Source organism: Panthera pardus, unplaced genomic scaffold (genome assembly GCF_024362965.1).
Source record: "Panthera pardus isolate Hobbes unplaced genomic scaffold, ASM2436296v1 HiC_scaffold_19, whole genome shotgun sequence".
NCBI lineage: Eukaryota > Metazoa > Chordata > Mammalia > Carnivora > Felidae > Panthera > Panthera pardus.
In genome coordinates this window covers 7,260,584-7,280,676 of record NW_026526754.1, presented here as the reverse complement: position 1 = coordinate 7,280,676, position 20,093 = coordinate 7,260,584, and the positions used below count along the sequence as shown (strand labels likewise).

At 53.5% G+C, this 20,093-nt stretch overlaps 2 protein-coding genes across 9 annotated transcripts in view; one reads left to right on the top strand and one right to left on the bottom strand.

The window, feature by feature from the left end:
• KCTD19 (potassium channel tetramerization domain containing 19) overlaps positions 1-6,773 on the top strand; it is a 31,517-nt gene extending 24,744 nt beyond the window's left edge. For 3 of the 6 annotated variants that reach the window (XM_053906534.1, XM_019455602.2, XM_019455605.2), the window contains 9 exons: positions 874-977; positions 1,451-1,593; positions 1,782-1,865; positions 2,128-2,242; positions 2,643-3,270; positions 4,683-4,874; positions 5,048-5,202; positions 5,510-5,611; positions 6,536-6,773. In XM_053906534.1, coding sequence (XP_053762509.1) covers positions 874-977; positions 1,451-1,593; positions 1,782-1,865; positions 2,128-2,242; positions 2,643-3,270; positions 4,683-4,874; positions 5,048-5,202; positions 5,510-5,611; positions 6,536-6,649 — 1,637 coding nt within the window. In that variant the 3' untranslated portion in view covers positions 6,650-6,773. Of the gene's footprint in view, positions 1-873; positions 978-1,450; positions 1,594-1,781; positions 1,866-2,127; positions 2,243-2,642; positions 3,271-4,682; positions 4,875-5,047; positions 5,203-5,397; positions 5,612-6,535 lie in introns of all 6 variants that reach the window. The other 3 variants (XR_008423534.1, XM_053906532.1, XM_053906533.1) reach the window with 3 other exon arrangements.
• Positions 1-17,420, bottom strand: part of PLEKHG4 (pleckstrin homology and RhoGEF domain containing G4) — a 36,034-nt gene extending 18,614 nt beyond the window's left edge. The window contains exons 1-23 of one of the 3 annotated variants that reach the window (XM_019455599.2): positions 17,371-17,419; positions 16,376-16,980; positions 15,371-16,087; positions 15,119-15,214; positions 14,920-15,043; positions 14,740-14,833; positions 14,579-14,653; positions 14,382-14,498; positions 14,116-14,214; positions 13,876-14,024; positions 13,576-13,714; positions 13,365-13,481; positions 11,369-11,551; positions 10,597-11,111; positions 10,275-10,521; positions 9,531-9,620; positions 9,224-9,445; positions 8,961-9,131; positions 8,700-8,877; positions 8,198-8,314; positions 7,814-8,050; positions 7,614-7,729; positions 7,139-7,450 (exon numbers count right to left, since the gene is read on the bottom strand). In XM_019455599.2, coding sequence (XP_019311144.1) covers positions 7,445-7,450; positions 7,614-7,729; positions 7,814-8,050; positions 8,198-8,314; positions 8,700-8,877; positions 8,961-9,131; positions 9,224-9,445; positions 9,531-9,620; positions 10,275-10,521; positions 10,597-11,111; positions 11,369-11,551; positions 13,365-13,481; positions 13,576-13,714; positions 13,876-14,024; positions 14,116-14,214; positions 14,382-14,498; positions 14,579-14,653; positions 14,740-14,833; positions 14,920-15,043; positions 15,119-15,214; positions 15,371-15,881 — 3,603 coding nt within the window. In that variant the 5' untranslated portion in view covers positions 15,882-16,087; positions 16,376-16,980; positions 17,371-17,419 and the 3' untranslated portion in view covers positions 7,139-7,444. Of the gene's footprint in view, positions 1-7,138; positions 7,451-7,613; positions 7,730-7,813; positions 8,051-8,197; positions 8,315-8,699; positions 8,878-8,960; positions 9,132-9,223; positions 9,446-9,530; positions 9,621-10,274; positions 10,522-10,596; positions 11,112-11,368; positions 11,552-13,364; positions 13,482-13,575; positions 13,715-13,875; positions 14,025-14,115; positions 14,215-14,381; positions 14,499-14,578; positions 14,654-14,739; positions 14,834-14,919; positions 15,044-15,118; positions 15,215-15,370; positions 16,088-16,375; positions 16,981-17,370 lie in introns of those variants that run through there. The other 2 variants (XM_053906531.1, XM_019455598.2) reach the window with 2 other exon arrangements.
• Positions 17,421-20,093: the final 2,673 nt, after the last annotated feature.

Below are 20,093 nucleotides of genomic sequence, written 5' to 3'. Positions count from 1 at the left end.
GGGTCCAAAACTAATGTTGTTTTCACCAGCTGCCTGTAACTATTAACAAAAAGTTTTTAGATCAAGTTTCCACTGCATTCCATCATTCAGCAACATTCAATATTTATTGAGCACCTACCATATACCAGGAAAGGAGATACTGGGAGTATAGAAGTGAACACAAGAGACCCAGTCCTTATCTTCATGGAGTTCACAATCTAGTGATACACCTCTTGCCTCTTCGTTACATAACATAAACCTTTTACTTATTACAAAGCTCATTAGAAACTGGTTCCCAAACATCAGAACAAAGCCTAAGTCTAGTCTCCCCCAGGAAGAGGGTCATGGATTCATCTCCCCAAAATGAAGCCCCATTCTCCAGACATACCTAGAGGCTTGGTCTCTATACCAGTGACAGATTTGATGAGTGCTGGCAGTGTGACATTAGCTAAACTATAAGCACAAACATAAAGAGGGACTTCTCACCACATGAAGAGTTATACACCAAGGAGACACCCAGCCAGAAACCAGAGGCAGCTGACAATGTAGGTAGACAGGAACATTAGTCCAGCTTTCTTGAGAGAGGTGGGTTGGGGGAAGAGCATCAGTGTTCTTGGGGTTGGGATTTTAGAGGGCTTACCCTTCCCACTCCCAGAGTCATCAGCTGTCCCTCCAAGCTGCCATTCCAAACCCACCTCACCACCCAGGAAACTGTAGTGAGCTGCAGGGAAGGCCTGAGAGAAGATTGGTGTCAGAGATTTCTATTTCTTCTGCTTCTCAGAAGAGGCAACACAACATGACTGAAGATACTGAGTCTTAACATGCATTATTAACTAAAATGTCCTAATTTCCCTTCTGGCCATGTGATACATTCCTTTTCACTGGTTTCCTTAGATGAGGAGTGGACAGCAGAAATCACTGTATATTCCCCCCAACAGATCGTCAAAGTTTATGTTGGAAGCCACTGGTATGCAACCACCCTGCAGACCTTGCTGAAGGTATGCTGGCCCGGGAGCTACCCTCTTTTCCTTTTGGCTTCTGTGGCTGAGCTGCTTTAGAACCTGTCATCTGACTCTCACACAGTCTCTAGCACCTGCTTAGAATAAGACCTTCCCCCTACCCCATGGCCCAAAGTGCCCTTATTGTATGAACAGCATGCTACAAACGCCCTCAGGAGTTTGGGTAGGGAGGAGACCAGTCTGAGGGGCCTGGACTGAGCAAGACACAGGGTAGGGTTACAAATGACTTGAGAGGGTGGTTTAGGGGCAGTAAAACTGAAGCAGGGTTGTTCTTGTCCCTGGATGCTCAGCTCCCCACTATCGCTCCCTGTGGCTAAAAAGATAGGGAGCTGGAAATCCCAAAGCCTAGAAAGGTCAAGAAAATGAAGTAAAAGAAGACTGACCTGCCCCTTACTAAAGACCAAGCCCTTTAACTAACAGACTGACAAGGTCTGGTGTACAACCTCTTGCAGTATCCAGAACTTCTGTCCAACCCTCAGAGAGTATACTGGATCACATACGGACAGACCCTGCTGATCCACGGGGATGGCCAAATGTTCCGACACATTCTTAACTTCCTGAGACTTGGAAAACTGTTTTTACCATCTGAATTTAAGTAAGTGATAAATGGAAGGAAATCACGTGATGAAATCCCTTCCTTGTATAATAGAAAAACCTTCATATTGCAGCCTTCAAGGAGGTTATATTATTTCCAATATGTAAATTGCTGTCAAGGCAGCAGCTCTGAAGGCTATGCCTCTATGCACCCAGCTGCCCAGCCTGACGAGATCTTGTCATTTGCAGGGAATGGCCCCTCTTCTGCCAGGAGGTTGAGGAATACCGCATCCCATCCCTTTCAGAAGCCCTTGCCCAATGTGAGGCATACAAGTAAGGAAACTTTGCTCTGGACACCATGTTCTGGCGTTTGGACCTTTATAGTATTCTTGAGAATCCTAAGTCCCATCTCCCTGTTCTCCTTTGGGCAGAGGGGGTGGAACAGGTCCAGGATTGGCCAGTGACCTAAATGAAACCCTTTAAGAGCCCTTCACTGCCACTGTCTAGAGCTAACTAGCCAAAGGGCAGACCTGACAAACTAGTAGATGAACTAGTAGAGGCTTCTGCTCACTGACTCCCTCTTGGGAGTCTGCAGGTCATGGATCCAGGAGAAAGAATCTGAAAATGAAGAAGCTTTTCCCATCAGGAGACTGCGCGTGGTAACAGAAGGGCCAGAGTCACTGGTGGAGTTCAGTAGAGATGCCAAAGAAGTAAGTCTCAACCTTCTTTGGTTTGGTGGTGTCCTCAAAAAACCACCACAGTGTTGAGGGGTAGGCTCTACTATTGAGGGGCATGGCAAAATTAAAGGGCAGAGCCTACATGGATTCCTAACATGGTAATTGGTTTTTGAACATTGAAGGGGCACAGGGATGTGTTTGCCACTTGTGGTCTAGGATGCTGATAATATGCTCCTTTGGAGTATGTGAGGCCCCTGGGCTGGCACCACCCCCACTCAGGCTGAGCAAAGCAAATGGCTGATCTATGTGGAAGACAGGAAGACAGGATCTGGATGAATAAATTAAATCTTAGAAGTCCAAATTATTAGCTCTTGGGTGAGGCTTCAATGTGGAAGCACAACATTCCCAGAGCTGCTGTGTCCTCCCTCTCCAGACCACAGCCTGCATGCCCATGGACTTCCAAGACTGCAATGACAGGACTTCATGGAATAAGGCCAAGGGGATCCTGACCAGATCCAGCCAGATGGAAGAACCTGAGCAGTACTCCCAAACCATCCAGGTGTCCCTTTGCCGAGGTGCCAAGAGGGCGGGCAATCCCAGCACATACTCCCACTGTCCAGGTCTTTGTGCCAACCCCAAATACTGGGGGGCCCACCCCGAAAGTCCTCCCAAGAAGAAATGTAGTACAGTCAACCTCACACAGAAACCTGAAACCAAAGACCCTCCTGTCACTCCCATGCAAAAACTCATCTCCCTCGTTAGGGAATGGGACATGGTCAACTGCAAACAGTGGGAATTCCAGCCCATGCCAGTCCCCCGGAGCAGCTTCATGGAGGAAGCCACTCTGCAGCTCCCTTCAGGAAGTGAGGCTGCTTCCCAGCCCAGCACCTCAGCTTCCTGGAAAAGCCATTCCACAGGCTCAGAGAAGGACCCAGCTCTGCAGGCAGGGGCTGGAGCTGGAGCCAAAGACAAGGGGCCAGAGCCAACCTTTAAGCCATATTTCCCTGTGAAAAAAGCTGTCACCCTGAAGGATTGGGGCAAGCAGAAGCCAAGGGAGAAAGGTGAGTCCTCTCTCATCCTTGACCTAAGTCTTATAAAACAGAGAGGGTAGGGGCACCTGGATGGCTCCATCAGTTAAGCATCTGACTTCAGCTTAGGTCATGATCTCATGGTTCATGAGTCCTGCATCGGGCTTTCTGTCGTCGGCACAGAGCCTTCTTCGGATCCTCTGTCCCCTTCTCTCTGTCCCTCCCCTGCCCATGTGCACACGCTCTCTCAAAGATAAACATTAAAAAACAACAACAACAACAGAGGGCAAAACTTGGCCATGACCAGAGTGAATTAGTGACAAAGTGGGGCTAGAATCCTCTGTTCACAGCTCTGCCAAGCAGTATACAGAGATGACCAGTACATTGGCATGGCTTGTGAGGCTAAGAATCTGCATGAAGCATATAGGAAGAGGGTGTTTATGAAATAATAGGAGCACAAAGGAGGTTAGGGGCTGAGGACTGAGCAGGGGGAAGGAAGAAGTCTCAGGTGCTTGGGGAAACAGGTCTTGCTGGAGGCCAGGCTTCATGTGGAAAAGTGATGGGAAACAGAGCTGAAGACATAATTCATCAGGACAGGTCTTGTGGGCCAAGTTCAGGACCTGGTACACTGTTCTGACCCTAAGGGGTGTGCGCAGCCACTGAAGCATTTTAAACAATGGAGCAAGAAGCCAGGTGTGCATTCAGAAAGCTTGCTCCAGGAGTAGAGGAAATGCAGCAGCAGAAGTAGAAGTATTACAAGCATAAGGTCAAACAGGCTAGGCAGTTGGGAGAGGAAATTGGGAAGGATCTGGCCAAAGAGGGGCCAGATTTCTGGCTTGTGTGACTGCAGTGGAGTGAGGGATTACTGAAGTGGGATGGACAGGAGGAGCTAAAGAGAGAGGCGTGTTGTGTATGGTGGGGCAGTGTGGAGACAACCTAGAGGAGTTTGCTGAGAACTGCCATGTTGGGCTGTTTCCTCTGCTCCCTCAAATTCTTTCTACAGTGTTCTGGTGCTTTCCCTTTCAAAGGTTTAGGTCCTGCTTGGAGGGGCCTTCTTGGGCCCTGCCTATGAGCCCTGAGTTGGTCTGTCAAACATACTCTTCAGAGTGGACATGCATCAACAGCTCACCCAAAAAGCTCCTCTCATTTTACAGTTTTCCATGATTTCCAGTCCCCCAGCTAGGGTATTATCAGCTCTAGTTGACACCAGTCTTAGTTCAAGAGGAGTTCCCTGGAGTTCTAAAATGTAGGATTGGACTTATAATGCTTCTAGGACAATGGAGAGAGGCGAGCCAGGACAGGCTCCTGTCAGCAAAGGGTGCCACTTCTGAGAAGCTGGCAGCAGAGGCCGCTGGAAGGTTGGGGTGACTCACTGTCCTGGTCCCCTCCCCGCTTGGGCTCTGAAGTAGTTCAAGGAGAACTCCCACCCCATGTCATTTTCACAGAAAGCCCTGGCCCTGAGCAGCCTTTGCCTGAGGCCAATGAGGTAGACAGCGCAGGGATCATCCTCAAAGTGACCCACCCCCCCGTGGTGGGCAGCGATGGCTCCTGCATGTTCTTTGAGGACAGCATCATCTACACTACACAGATGGACAACCTCAAGCATACGCTGCCTACAGCCAGCCCCCAGCCCAGAGGTGAGACTTGAGCCATACCTGGCCCTGCACTTCATTGTGGAGGTGCTTGAGCCCCTAGACAGGGTGCTTCAGGAAAACACTCTCTCTCGGGAGCCTTACACCTCTCTCCTTCCAGGCTGGCTCTAAGGCCTTAGCCACAGCAGATGTGGCCATATCCACTCTCTCCTCCACAGAGGTGACTTTCCTGAGTTTCTCTCTATCCTGGGAAGAGATGTTTTATGCACAAAAATGTCACCGTTTCCTGACTGACATCATCCTGGATTCCATCAGGCAAAAGGACCCCAAAGCCATGACAGCCAAGGTGGTCTCTCTGGCCAACCAGCTATGGGTATGTGTGACAGGCCCCAGACCTTGCTCTTTGTCTGTCCCCCTGTCCACATGATAAGTGGTGCCAGCCAATGGGAATAGGTCAGGGGCACAAGGGTGGCATGAAGAGCAGGGATATGAAGACAGGGCAGCAGCATCTGGACCAAGCCTTGACCGAGAAGTAGCTTGGAATAACAGTAGTCTCCGATCCCTGGAGCTCCTGCAGACCCAGGGAAGCCCCTGCTCTGCATCCCACTCTTAAAGGCAGGAAGTAAATGTGTGTCAGGCAACTGCTTCCAGCCCTGCCTGACCAGGGGCTTTCCTGGCAGACCCTGCACATCAGCCCCAAGCAGTTTGTGGTGGATTTGCTGGCCATCACCAGCTTCAAGGATGACCGGCACACCCAAGAACGCCTGTACAGCTGGGTGGAGGTGAGGGCCGCTTGTACCCCACTGGGAAAATTGACCCTGTGGACACCTCAAATGGACACTGTCTTGCTGCCAGGCCAGCACTGCCCAGAAGGCAAGGCAGGCAGCAGACCTCTGGTCCCTGGTCCCAAGGAGGGAGAAACAATGGTTTGAAATTAATCAGTCCAGAGTGATCAAAAAGCAGTATTCAGGCCACTGGTTTTTTTAAGTTTTCCTCCAATGGTACCAATTTTGCCTTTATCACTAACACCCCGGCCATGCTTGGGAAGCACATCACATGAGCTCAAGCTTTTAGGGTGTTGAAATCAGAGAAACTATTGGGAGTCAGACCTTTTTGACCACTAATACCAACTTCACCTACTGAGCCATATCACCACTTTCACACATTCCTTTCATATATAAGCCGCTTTAAAGTATTCTTTACCCAGAAAAAAAAAAAATGTTCAATGAGATCAAAGGAATAACCCAGGTTTTTTATTTTTGCTTTTTGATTCCTTAAAATAATTTTAGGGTTTAAAGTTTTCATCTTAACATTATAGCTGAAAAAGATTTAGCTAATTTCTCATTAATCTGATATTTTTTGTAATCAAGTACGTTATTATAATACTTTTCACTCTAAATACACTGGTACCCAGTTACTATTAGGCCTCTGGCTAGTCTATTGATTAGAAAGGTAATGTCAGCATATGCAGCTAGAAAAGTAGAAAACCAGTGGCTGGAAACGTGTATTTTTGACCCTCTGGTCATTCTGGTAGCCATTCATAGCCACAAGCTTGTGAGATACCTCTGGGCAGAACTGAGCCCAGAACATCAAAAGTCCCCGATAGGCCTTGCCCTACCCCTGCCCAGATGGGGAGGACCCCGCCTACTCAGTTACAATAGGCAACCAGCCAAGAAGTAAGGGATAAGATGGGACTTTCCTTCTAGCTCACGCTGCCTTTCGCCAGGAAATATGGCCGCTGCGTGGACCTGCTCATCCAGAGGGGCCTGTCTAGGTCTGTCTCTTACTCTGTCCTGGGCAAGTACTTACAAGAGAGCTAGGGTGACCAGAGATGCTGCCCTCACAATACCCCCATCTGCCAAGGCTCATTTAAAGAATGCATGTGCCCATATGAAAGTGTATCAGTCTATTTTTATTATAAATAAAGAGTAATTTATGAGTCAAGGGCCTGGACTCTCTGAAACACCAAAGACCAACAAGTGAAATAATTTTAGAGAATAGCTCTAATTGAAAGCTCTTCAAAAGGTGTTGAATCAATATAACCAAACTGACCCAAGAAAGAAGGGCTGGGCTTGGGCAACCAAGGCAGTCAAGAGTTAAGGGTACGATAGAGGTGGGCTTGCCCCTAAGTCTGAGAAGCTTGGCTTTGAGACCAGGGATTGGGAAGCAACTGCTGGGAACCCCACTATGTTCCTCCTGAGAGGTGGGGCAGCCCAATCACTGTCCAGAGCAACTTGGTGCCCCACCAAGTGGGGCGTGGGGCCTACAAGGCTTGGTAGGCCTACCAAGCCTACAGCGTGGAAACACCCACTCTGCTCTAGCCTAAACCTAACGTGTAATTGGGGTGGAAGCCGGAAAGGGAATAAAAGGGGACATGGGGCCAGAGGCTCAGGATCAGGGCACTCACTCAGGCTTTGCTGCCAGGCTCCCTAGGACAGGTCCCTGCCAGTCTGCCAATGGGCACAGACATCAGAAAGAGCAGTCAATAGGGCAGTGCATGTGGGCTGGAGGTGGCCCACATACCAGTCACGTTCTGGTCATAGCAGATCCTGAGAGAGGTGATATTTCTTGGAGCTACAAGCTGCTGGATCCGCTGCCTGCCTTCCAGCCCAGGCTCAGACCTGCGGTTGACAAGCTAGGTGTGACTGCCTGTTTCCTCAACTAAAGGTCCAGGTGGGATCTCTGGGGTATGGCCCTGGCCCACACACCCCCATTTCCTCCTAAAGGAAAGACAGGCATAGGCCTGAGCTGGGGCTGGTAGAAAGAGGACAAAATGATACTCACACAGGACAAGTCCTCAAGACCTCTGCCCAGGGCCCACCCTGACATATAGCTGCTGTCAGAGCCACTGGATCCACTGGCTGATTGGCACTGGGATGACACCTCTGAGTCTTCAGGAGCTGGGGAGGAGGAAAGTGAGCTGTCACAGGGGAGGGCCAGACCCTAAGCAGTGCCCTCTTGCCTCTGGCTAAGCCCAGACCTACTCAAAGACAGCTGGCTGCCCAGCTCCGCTTCAGCCTCCAGTGCTGCTTCCTCTGGGAAGCTGGTAGAATACAGGGGCCAGCGGAGTCCCAGAAGAGCCGGGTCTCTGTACAGATGCAGGTTGAGGGACCCCAGCATAGAGCAAGAGGCAGGGTCTCCAGGAAGGGAGCTCAAGGCCCCCAGACAGGGGCTCTCATAGTCAAACGGGGCCACAGCAACAGAGGCCCGAGAGCGAATGTCTGTGTAAGAGAAAGGGTCAGGTTGGGACAGGCCAGAGCCCACCTGGGCCAAGGTCCTGAAGGGAGCACAGGCAAGGGGTGACAGAGGTCATTATTATCTCCCATGCAGCATTCCACACCCACACTCCCCTGTAGCCTGCCTGCTACCTCGGCACTTCAGGATGTAGTTGACAGTGCGGTCGTTGATAGCTTCCTCGCTGGGGTCGATGTCCTGCAAGGCCTTGTTCCCCACACCCATGGACACCATCTCAGCCATGCGAACCTCTGGGTGGAGAGTGAGCATAGGTGGGGCCTCTCTGGACATCAGCCTTGCCCTTAGGCCTCTGTGTCTACCAACCCCTTGAGTAAGTCCTTCTTCTACATCCATACCCAGCATATTAGCCATCCTGTGCACTGGGCCTTTCTGGTGCTATACTCTCCTCCCAACAATCCTGGGGACAGGTGTCATACTCAGGTTAACACTGTGTCCACAGTCGGGGACAGTGACAGCGGGACTGCCTGACTTTGAAGTTCCTTTCCTACACTGGCTGCTGCTGTTGGACCTCCCTGCTCCCAAGCATTTCCAGGTCCCTAGGCCCTGTATGGGGCCCTGTGGGACGTAAGCTCTCCAGGAAGGGGACCGTTGGATGAAATAGGGGCAGGGACCCACCCTTGTTGTAGATGGCCTGCCTCCAGAGCAGACGAGAAATGTCAGCTGTCCAAGCCTGCTTGGTGGCCAAGCTGGCAGCCTGCAGCACAAAGGTGTCCCTGGCCTTGCGACGGCGGAACCAGATCTCAAACCGCAGGTTGTTATCCCCACAGCACTCAGTGAGGCCCAAGTCTGCCGTCTGTGTGGCCAGGAGAGGGGCTTGGTGAGGCCAGAGGGGGTGAGGGTAGGGCAGGGAACATAGGAGGGGTCGAGTGGGCCTACCTTGAAGGAACGCTTATAGGCGTATGTGTCAATGCCCGTGGGTCCTCGGCGAGGCTTGCTGAAGAGCAGTAGCTCCTCAAAGAGGAAAACGCGGCGCAAGGACTTACGGCGCCCAGCACGTACCATGAACTCATCCTGTCGCACCAGCTGACCCTGTTCCTTCAGGTTAACCTGCCAAGGTGGGGCCCAGTGAGTGCCCAGCCTCTCCTGCCCCCTCTCTTCACACCCACCGCACCTGCCCACCATGGCCTGGCATGACTCACATCACAGCCCTGGATGGCGTCCATAGCTAGCAGGTCATTGCCATGTCGCAACTGGAAGCGCACAAGGCTCTGGGCAGCCCGCAGGGCACTCAGCTCCTGCACAGCACCCCCGCAGGCCCTTGCCAGTTCCTGCAGCAGCAATGCATACTTGCTCATACGCTGGATGGGCTTCAGCAGGTAGGAGGCCAAGTCCAGGTGGTCCCCCAGTGCTTGCTGCTTGTCCTGCCAGGTGGGTAGGAGACCATCAGGTGGCTTCAAGGTACTTACTTCCTCCATCCCCTCCTCCCCTTGTCTCAGGCTCATCTACCTTGAAGAAGACATGACCGAAGCTGGTCATCAGGGCATCAGAGCGAGGTTTATTCTTGCTGTAGAGTGCATACATCCCAAACTGCAACCTCTGTGAGGACACACAGATCAGTCCAGGTGCAAGGGGGCCAGATACCCTCAGCCTGGGAGGACCAAAATGCCAACAAACAATTCCCCGGGAAGATTCCCCCTGCAGATCCAGTCTGCCTGGCTTTGAATGAAGGGTAACCTGGAAAGAACAGGCACTGTGCCGAATGGGGCTTGCCCACAGGGCCTCTGCTCCTCCCATTGTCTTGGACCACCACTCTGGGCTCCCTCACCTTGGACTACTCCTCTTGCTCACTACACTCAGCCACTTTGACCTGTCTTTTCCTTGACCACTGAGCCTCTTCCCTGCCCCAAAGCTTTACACTTGATCTTTCCTCTGGATAGAACGCTCTGAGACCAGCCCCTCCCCTGGCCTCAGCCTGTTAAAGAGGCCTCTAACTGCCCCACCCCCCAACCCCACTACTAAATCACGATCATGTATATATCCTGATTATTTTCTTCCTGACTCCAACTACCATCTGGAATTACCTTTTTTACTTTTGTCTCCTCTACTGAACGTGATTACCTACAGGGACAGGGACCTTACTGGTCTTGCTCATAGCTATAGCCAGCACAGACCCTGGCACCAGGCATGTGCTAAGATCTCTTTATTGAACGTGGCAGAATCAGGTAGGGGCTGTGTGACCTGTGGGCTTACATGGCGCAGGAACACATAGGCTACCCGGGATGGGTGCTGGGTACAGGCCTCCAGCTCACGCAGGAAGAAATGACAATGGAAGTCCCGCAGCTTCTCCAGGTTGCCAAAGAGGTGGGCACGCTGGCCACGGAGGCCCTGGGGCACATCGGGGCGATCCAGCTCAGGGAAGTAGTTCTCCACGGTGTAATCAAGAGCTCGGACATACTCCCGCTCTGTAGCCACCATCTCTGCCAATACCAGCTGGAGCCTACCAGACAGGTAGAGTCAAGATTCAAGACATCTCTCCTGCCACTGCCCTCCCTGCCCTGCCCTCTGCCTGCACCTGTTGGGGGTCCTGGGGTCAGAACTGCCTGGTGGAAGCATGGTAGGGGATGACCCTGGCTGGGCACCACCTTCAGCGTCTGGTCCGTGGGAAGCAGCCACAATAGCCGCATGGTGGCAGTGGTGGGCAGGCTCTCTGAGACTCTGCCCCAGATTCTGATCGAGGCTATATGCCTTCCTCAGGGGAGGGGTGGCAGATGCAGCAGGGAAACGGCTGACACACAGGCTAGCTGTGCTGCCCGTTGTGGTCGTCGTCAGTGGTGGCTTCAGTGCAGCCTCTAGCTTCTGGTCCAGGGCCAGCCAGGTGTCCTGGCATCGTGCCCAGGCCCAGCGGCACTCCTGGCGAATGCCCTCAGAGCCCAACCCTGTGGCCAGAGCCCACATCTTTCGGAAGTGGGCAGGAGGCAAGTCAGGGTGCTTGGTCCAATGCAGCTGCAGCCGTTGCAGCACGACCCCTGGGCGCTCCTGCTCCAGCTCTGCCAACACCCTCTGCCCCTCCTCAGCCCATGTCGAGGCCTGTAACACCAAGGCCAGAGAGGCACTGAAGGCAGAGCCCACCAAAACCATTGAGCCTTCTCTTCTACCCACTCCCCCAGCCCCCCAGAATGATGGCTCAGGCCACACCCCCAGTGGTTGAATTTTGGGGTCAGACCAAAGACAAGGAGAGAGAAGAGGCAGGATGTCCTGAAAGAGCTCAGGCTGTGATGAAGCCAGGAAGCCACCCCTCCATCCCCACTGACCACCTGGAACCAGGGACAGGACACCGCACCTACCTGCTTGAAAAAATGCAACAGCCTCTGAGCATCTGCCAGCCGCTGCCGCCGCTGGGCCAAAGCCCTGGAGAAGTCAGTCAGCTGGGCTTGCAGGGCCAGAAAGCGGGCCCCAGCAGCGCCCAGCTCAGCAGCCTCCCAGCCAGCCAGTGGCTGCAGAAACCTCTCCCCTCGCCGGACCTGCTCCTGGAGACAAAGACTGGGCTTAGCAAATCTGGGCCATGGTCTAGCCCCTGAGCAGTCCTTTCCACAGATATCTACACGTCATTGTCAAGTCTCTCTTGTGACTGAAGACCCTCCCCCCACACCCCCATCCACTCCCCTGTCTCTGTGCCTCTCTACACAAACTTCCTGGAGGAATTATTCTCCTCGGTATCAGGTATCACTGTTTCTTCACCTCATCAGCCTAGTGCAACCTCACTGCCACCTCCATCCCCAGCAATTGTCAGGCTTCGTCTGACCATTGCTCAGCAGCCTCCAATCCTCTCTCTTACAGCTCCCCAACTCCTCCCCACTCACCCTATTCTCCTCCTGCTCCCCATCCCTCACCAGAGCCATTCAACACTGGCGTTCCTGAACACAGTCCACACTTTCTCTCCTGAGCCAATCTTATGTGACCGTCAAATATCATCCACACACCTATGTCCACCAAGTGACCCTGTATGGCCAGGTCTTTCTTCTGAGTTCCAGGCCAATCCCCATGGGTCTCAGTCCCTTATGGTCATCTCCAGAGCACACCCAAGACTGCACTGATGAATCCCCTTGCCTCAGAAGGCCCTTGTCTCCTGGTCGCTCTCTCAGAAGAGACGTCCACTCACCCCTACAACCTCCCTCTCCTTCTTTTTTTGCTTTTTAATCGTATTTGAGAAAGAGACAGCACACATGTGCAAGCATGGGAGGGGGGTGAAGGGAGAGAGAGAGAGAATCCCCAGCAGGGTCCACATAATGCAGTGCTCGATCCCACAACCCTGGGATCACGACCTGAGCCAAAATCAAGAGTCAGACGCTCAACAAACTGTGCCACCCAGGCGCCCCTTCCCTCTCCTACTTACCCCACATAGCAAATCCCGGCAATTTCTAAAATCAGTCTCCTCTGCCACCATCTGGCTAGAGAAAGCATCATTCCCACTGGGCCATTGCAAATGCCTCTGTGGACTCTACATGTCAGTCCTTCAAATCACTGTCTAACCAAAAACTAAGATAATCTTCATAGAACATGGATCTGATTGTGACTTTTCCACTTAAATTTTATACTGCTACAGGACCCAGCAATCTGGCCACTGACTGTTTTTCCAGCTTCATTTTACCTCATCTTATTTCACTCTCTCTCCTTCTACTGCCCTGCATTTCAACCTCACTATCCTTCTTATGGTTCCTCAGGCAAGCCGTGCTCCTTCCTGCCACAGAACCTTTGCACATGCTCTTTGTTCCCTCAGGTGGGAATGTCTCTCAACCCCAATCCCTCTTTCTCCTGGTTAACCTATTCTTCAGCTCTCATCTCAAAAGTCAGTATCTCAAGAAAGCTAGACCAACACCCCTTCTGGGTCAGGTCTTTTTTTTTTTTTAATTTTTTTTTTTACGTTTATTTATTTTTGAGACAGAAGGAGACAGACCATGAACGGGGGAGGGTCAGAGAGAGAGGGAGACATACAATCCGATGTAGGCACCAGGCTCTGAGCTGTCAGCAGAGCCCGATGCGGGGCTCGAACTCACGGACCAAGAGATCATGACCTGAGCTGAAGTCGGCTTAACTGACTGAGCCACCCAGGCGCCCCTCAGGTCTTTTGTAATAAACTCAGAACCACCTGTGTTCTTTCCGGAGCTTTTGCCTCAGTTTGCAATCACACATACGTGGCTCTGAACCTTTGACTACCATTGATGTCTGCTGGATTGTAAATTCCAAGAGAGAAATGGATAGATTTGCTCTCACCCATCCTGCATTCCTAGTCCCTAGCAAACTGACCCAATACCTAGGGAATAAACAAGTAACCAAACTCACCTGAGCAACCTGGTCCAGCTCCTGAAAAGGGCCTTGGGCCTGGAGCAGCATGTCCAGTGAGGGCTCCCTTAGCTCCTCAAGTGCTGGCCAGCCCACCTGCTGTAGCCATACTTCAATCTGGAGGGGCACAAACAGGGAAAAGAATGCTGCTGTGGGGTGAAGGTCATGCTTGAGATCAGAGGCAGGGCCCATCTGAGCAGATAGTTCCCACCTGGTGCAGCCTGCCTTCCTGGGCCTCCAGAGTCTGGACCAACTCTAGTGCCTGTACTCGCCGGTTGCTCTGCAGGGTCAGTTGGTGCAGCAGTCCATCTACACGGCCATAGAGCTCATCAACTTCATCCACTGCTGACCTGGTACAGGGTACATGGTCTTACGACTCCTATTAGATGCCTTGTTTCACTCCACCCTGTCCTGGGACCACAATCCTGGCTGGTTCTGAGCCAGCCAGCTGAGTCCTTGGCATGGAATATGGTGGGCTGGGGCAAGAGCGGGGATCTGAGTTTGCGTCTACCTGTAGTCTGGGCTCAAGGTCACCTCTGGGACCTCTTGCTTCAACCATGCCAGCTCCAACCCCCCCTGGAACTGTAGCCATGCTAGCCAGGGTGAGTCTAGCACGTGCTGCATCAGGACTTGTGTCTGCTGGAGCAGCCGACCAACTTCCTATGATTAAGGGCAACAGTCAGTGGAGGTGAGCATCGGAGAAAAGGAGGAAGACAGGGAGCATCTGGAGAGGTGTTGAGGGGATACTCACCCCAGACTCCATGGGCTGGGGCACAGCTTTCATGCTCTCAATGGCCTCCTGGAGCAAGGCACAAACCACCTGGAAGCTTTGCAGTAGGGCTTCCAGACGCTGTGAACAAGGGTAGGCATGACCAGAGTAGTGCAGTGCTGGTCCCAGGCATCCTGGATCCCAGGCCACTGCAGCCAGCTTTGCACTGCTCAAACCAACCCAGGAGAGGCTCCTCTGCTGGCCAGGTTGCCTGCCACCCACCCTATGCCCCGACCCACTGCACTGACCATCCGGAAGTCCAGCCAGGTCTGGTGGCAGTAAGGCAGGCCTCCTCCCATTGAAGCTGGCAACCCAGAAGTGGAGATGTAGGTCAGCAGGCTCTGATGAGAGGGCAGCTGCTGCAGCTGCAAGAAAAGACGGTGTAATGGCTCCTGCCTGGTGGGAAAGCATCCCACCTCCACCCCTAGCCAAAATGGCTCAGTACCTGCAGCCTGGAAGGCACCTCCTCTGGCATCTTTCCCACCAGCAGCACCTGGTATACTGACCCTACGGCTGCTTCCTGCAAGGAATTTGAGTTTAGCCATGTCCCCAACCCTATTTAAAAGGAATGGCTGAAGGCAGGGGAAGATACAATCCTGTACTCACTTGTAGTTGGCTGAGCCCCCAGAAAAGAGAAGAACTTGGGGAACAAACTCGGGCATCCACCAGCACGGTCAATCCCAGGGCCTGTACTTCAGGCCTAAAGAGGCAGACTTCAGTTAAGTATCTAATTCCCCAACCTTGCCACCTCCTGGCTCCAGCTCCCCCCAACCTCCTCTCTATAACCTGGGAATGCTTCGCAGGTAGAGCAGGAGGCGAGTAAGTTCATGGCTACTGCACTTGGGGTAGAGCCAGGCTGGGCTATGGGCACACAGAAGCAACACTGCCCGGCCTTCTACATCCCGAGTCCCTGTGGGGAGAAGACAATGAACACCTGCCCAATCAAGTCACCCCACTTCCACTACCTCCAGTCTCTCCCAACTACCTGGTAAGGTAGCCATGCCACTGGCCAGCAGCTCCCAGGAGAGGTCTTGGGCAAGGAGGTAATTAGCAGGCTTAGGGAGGCAAGATCCACTGGGGTCTTGGGAAGGAAAATGGCTTGGGTGTGCATTGGGCACTCACCCAGAGACCCCTCCTCAGACCTGGGCTCAGTCTGAGTAGGGTCAGAGCCCTCCCCCAGTCTTGGTACCCATCTTTAGGAACCTCCACTTGACTTCCTTGGCCCAGCCTCCCTTACCTGGCTCCAGTAGTTCTGAAGATGTCTCAGATAAAGGGCCTCCAAGGTCCACAGGATCGCTGTCCAACCCCTCAGGACCCAAGCCAGCTGGCACTAACCTGTCTGGAACTTGGTCTCTTGCCAAGTCTCCCCCTCGACTATCACTCTTGCCCTGTGCGAGGCTGAGGTGGGAGGACACTGGACATGGGAGGCTCTCCACTCTAGATGGGGTGGGTTCCTCTAACTGAACTGAGGAACCTCCTAATGTGTCCCCCTGCCATTCCCCCGGCCCATCTGCAGCCATTGGTCCTAGGGGTGACTGAAGATCCCCAGGCACGGAGCTGCCAAGAAGCCCTTCTCCCTGGGCTGTCCCTGCTGGTGATCTTGGAGGATTAGGGTCCTTAACCTGCACGTGGGGAACAGGTTCCTCCTCATCCCAGGCATTCCTGAAACTGCACACAGCAAACCTCGAGTCAGTGGCGTGTCCCTGGGAGTCTGGGGACTTATCCCCAACTTCCAAGGGCCCTTCCATCACCCTCTCCTTAAGAGTAGGCCTGCTCAGGACAAGTGGGAGAGGGTCTGGGCCCTCACTGTGAGGCTTCTGCTAGTCCAGGAAATGGATTGAAGATGTTCCGGTAGGGCTCGGTGGGTGACCCAGATAGAAGGCACTAGAACACAGGAGGGGCCAGTCTTGGTGCCCGGGTAGAGGTATAGCGCAAATGCGCCTGAAGTTCAGGCCTGAAACGACAGAGAATGACAAGGATCTGTCCCCGCGCGTCCGTGCTCACACCAGCCTCAGCCAAGAGCGCCCCCACGCTCGGACGCGCACTCACCACCACGCTTGGCCGGCCTACGCATGTGGCACGCTCAAGGCGTGGGCGCGGGGCTGCCTCCCGCTGACGCCCGCCCAACCCGGCCCTGCCTCGCCGCAACACTCGCACGCCCCATCCCTCGCCTGTCTTTAGCCCTCACACCCCCGCACGCGGAACCGCGAAGCCGAGAAGCCGCACATCCGAGCCCTCGAACCTTCCACACCGCCACGGACGGCGGGTACAGCGTGACGCCCCGGCGTCCACTGGCGCCGCCTCCTGGCCGCGGGGAGGGAACGCAGGGCGGCGGAAGACCCGGCACCGCGTCGCCCCCTAGGGGCCGGAGGACAGAGCTACATCCCACCCCAGGCCCGACGGCAGCTGCCCGCCCTGGACTCCAGTGAAAGCACTGAGGCGCGCAACCCTCGCAGCGTCCTAAGCCCGCCGCCGCCTCCTGCCACCCTCCGGGCCAGGCGGCTTGGCTCCACTCCCACCTTCGGGGCCCGCTTACTTGACTCGACTGCTCTATCGGCCGGGAGGAGCAACGACTACCAGCCCAGCTGTTCCAAGATGCCCACTCACCGGACTGCTGGAGAGCGCCGGAAGCGGTCCGCCTGCCGGCAAAAGTGGTGTAGATGCTGGAGGGTGCATGAGTGGGTGCCTGGGCCGGGAGGGTCGAGGGAAAGGGTTTGTGGGAGTGGGGGGAATCTGCTCTTGAATGCACGAAGTATGGGCGGGGGGTGCCCCACTCTCTGTCAGCAAAACTGGGAGCATTCACAACTCACGAGAAGAAAAGTGTGGGCCCAAGATCCCAGGAATCCCCTGGAAAGAGAAACTTCCTAAGCCCAAACCAGCAGCTTGGGGCTGCTGGGAACCAGTAGGGGTATCTTTATGGAGGATAGGAGGAAAGGGCCCCTCCTTTGCAGTCCTCAATCTTCTGCCCAGGCCCAGGCCCCAAGACACAGGTTTGTATGATTCCAAGACCAGATGGGGGACTGCTGTCTGGGCTGGAGGGAGGATGGGGGCAGGGAGGCCTCTGGGGTAGGAACTACCCAGGCCTGCCAGAATCCACCAGGCCCAGACCCTCCACTCTGGTGCATTCCTGTCACTTTCACCTACACCCCCTCCCCACAAAGTCCAGCCAAGGAGGCTGGGACTGGGGTCAGGGTCCTGGAGCCAGAGATCGTAACCCAGGCCTGCTCTTGCACTTACCTTTTGGGTGAGCTCCAGCAACTCAGTTCTCTTTAAGCCTTACTTGCCTGTAAAAAAAGAAAGTCATTCCTTTTTTTCCCCCTGGGGTTGCCACAAGGACTTGGAAAGACCCTCCCATATGTCAATGTCCACTGGCTGCCAGCATTTGGGCTATATTCATGCCCTCCCCATCATTTCACCCTCAGTCAGGGGATCCTGAACTGGTGAAAGTTACCTAGAGACTTGACCTGTGAGATCCCTCCCAGCTCAGAGGTATGAGGTCCCTTTAGGGCATGTGTGCCTGGCCTGACACTCCCCAAAATTTTGGGAAGATTGTAAGAAGGTAGGCTATGTGGCCAGAAGAACACACTGTGCCCACAACATGCTCTGGCCCTTGGTTCCTGGGAGGGGAGGGGGCAGTGGGTACAATGACTTCCTTGGCTCTAAAGCATGAGCCTGGAAGTTGCCGGAGGAGCAAACCAGAGCGTCAGAAGCAGGCACGGTGGGAACAGCATCCTGCCCGCCCCATCCTAGCTGCCACATCAGCCCCCAAAGTCCAGATTCTCAGACCAGGTTCCTAGGAGCCTTCTTCATGAGCTGATCTGGCTGCCAGAGGAGCTTTGGAATTGTCCTGCTCCATCCCCAGCTCCCAGCCGGGTCCTCTGGTCCCATCCTCCTAGAGCTTTAGTGAGCATCAGGACCAACCTTGGCTCCCTCCCCAACTGTCCCAGGGCCGCCCCATTGAGTCATTGCCTCCTGCTCCCTCCCTCTCCTTCTGTTGCCCACTGTCTGCCCACCTCCAGCCACCAGCCAGGCCTCCTAAGAGCCCTAAGAGCTGGGGAGACCTGCTGGCAGGCACACATAACCCTTCAATACCAGAAGCAGGTAAGAGTCCCCAAGCCACAGGCCATAGCTGACCCCAGCACTGCTGGGCACAGGCAGACAGATCGAGGGTCAGGGTCAGGCCTTAGTTTATTCACTCCACAATACAATGTGCATTGTAGCTACATGAAAACAGTGTTGTCACTTCTGTACTTCCAGCACTTAACATATGGCCTGGCATAGAACAAATGCTTAGGGGCGCCTGAGAGTGGTCACGTTACTCCTGTCCCCATGAGGCTCCCTATCCTTGAGCCAGATGTAAGCCAGAGTCACAAATAGATTCAGAGGCTCAGTCTGAAAAGGAAACAGAAAAGGCAGAGAGCTGCAGGATGCACAGTCCTAGGATGGCAAAGATATAGATAGAAATGGGGACATACTGAGGCCTAGAGGGGAACACTGGGGGCTGGACCTGGAACAAGCCCAGGCTACTGACCACAGGAGGCTGTATGGGCTGAGTTTGCAGGACTGAGCAGTGACTCATGGGGCCCATCTCTGTGGCTCTGCTGGCAACAAAAACTACTCACAACAGCTTTTTCCACTGAGATCATAAAATAGGGTTGGACCTCCTTCTCTTGCCCCTTCCCCAGCCTTCCCTCAGCCTCCCATTCCTTGCCAACATGAATCAATCAAAAACAGGAGAGGGGCTATGGGCCTAGTGATAAGACACCCAAAGTCATTGCCCTCACTCCATCCCAAAACTTGCACACTCTCTTAAGTACTGCCCTAGATAGCAAGGGTGACAATATCCCCAAACCTTCCAGATCTCTCTCACTTTGGGCCAAAATAAACTCCAAACTCCATACTGGCCTGAAAAACTCATCTGACCACAAATCTTGTCTGTTTCCTCTACCTGGAAAGCCCATGCCCATCTCCCCTGGTCAAAATCCTTCTTCCTTCAAGGTCTGGATGCAGCTCAGGGTGCCCTGAAGGCCATGTCTGCCATCTTGCCCAGTTAGGTGGTGAACCGCAGGCAAGCCCCTGACTTGCTCACTCTCCTACATCCCAGGTGCCTGCCTCTCCCTGGCTGTGTTCACCTGCTTTCTCCCCCTCTATCTCTGACTAACTCTGTCTTCCTGGCTGTCCCACCATCCTTAGTTACCCAGCACCAAGCCAGGAGCCGCCTGCACCCTCTCACCTACACCTTTGGTAGTGTGATTGTGTGAATTTGACTTCTACTACGTTTCTAATCTAGAAATTCTCAAAGGATGTGGTCTCTGTTGTCTCCCTTGAAGGGAGCTGATTAAGATTACAGATTTCTGAGGGGTACCTGGGTGGCTCAGTCAGTTGAGCATCCGACTCTTAATTTCAGCTCAGGTCATGACCTCACAGTTTGTAGGTTCAAGCCCTGCATTGGGCTCTGTGCTGATGGTGCAGATCCTGCTTGGGAATCTGTCTCCCTCTCTCTCTGTCCCTCCCCCGCTTCTGCATGCATGCTCTCAAAATAAATAAACTTGAAAAAAAAAAAAAGATTACAGATTTCTGGGTCTGCATAGCCTTGCTGAGTCAGAACCTTAGGGCAGGCCCAGGAATCTGCATGTTTGACAGATTCTCAGTGATTGTGATTCTAAAGTCTGAGAATGGCTGCCTGCCCTCTCCAGCCTCTTCATGTCCCCAGGCTGCTTGAACAGATACAGGCCTCCCATCCCCAGCCTTCTTTTCTACCAGTCCATCCTCCACCTGGGGTTTCATTCATTCCATCTGATACCAATTGCGTTTGAGCTCCCAAAAGCACATTACTGCCCACACCACACTCCAGATCACAATTCTCCCAGACCAACTTTCTGCCACCTCCAAAACTCAGCAGTGTCACCCCTCAAGCCTTTGTGTCCCTGGCTGGTCTCTCCAGAGTACAACACCCACTG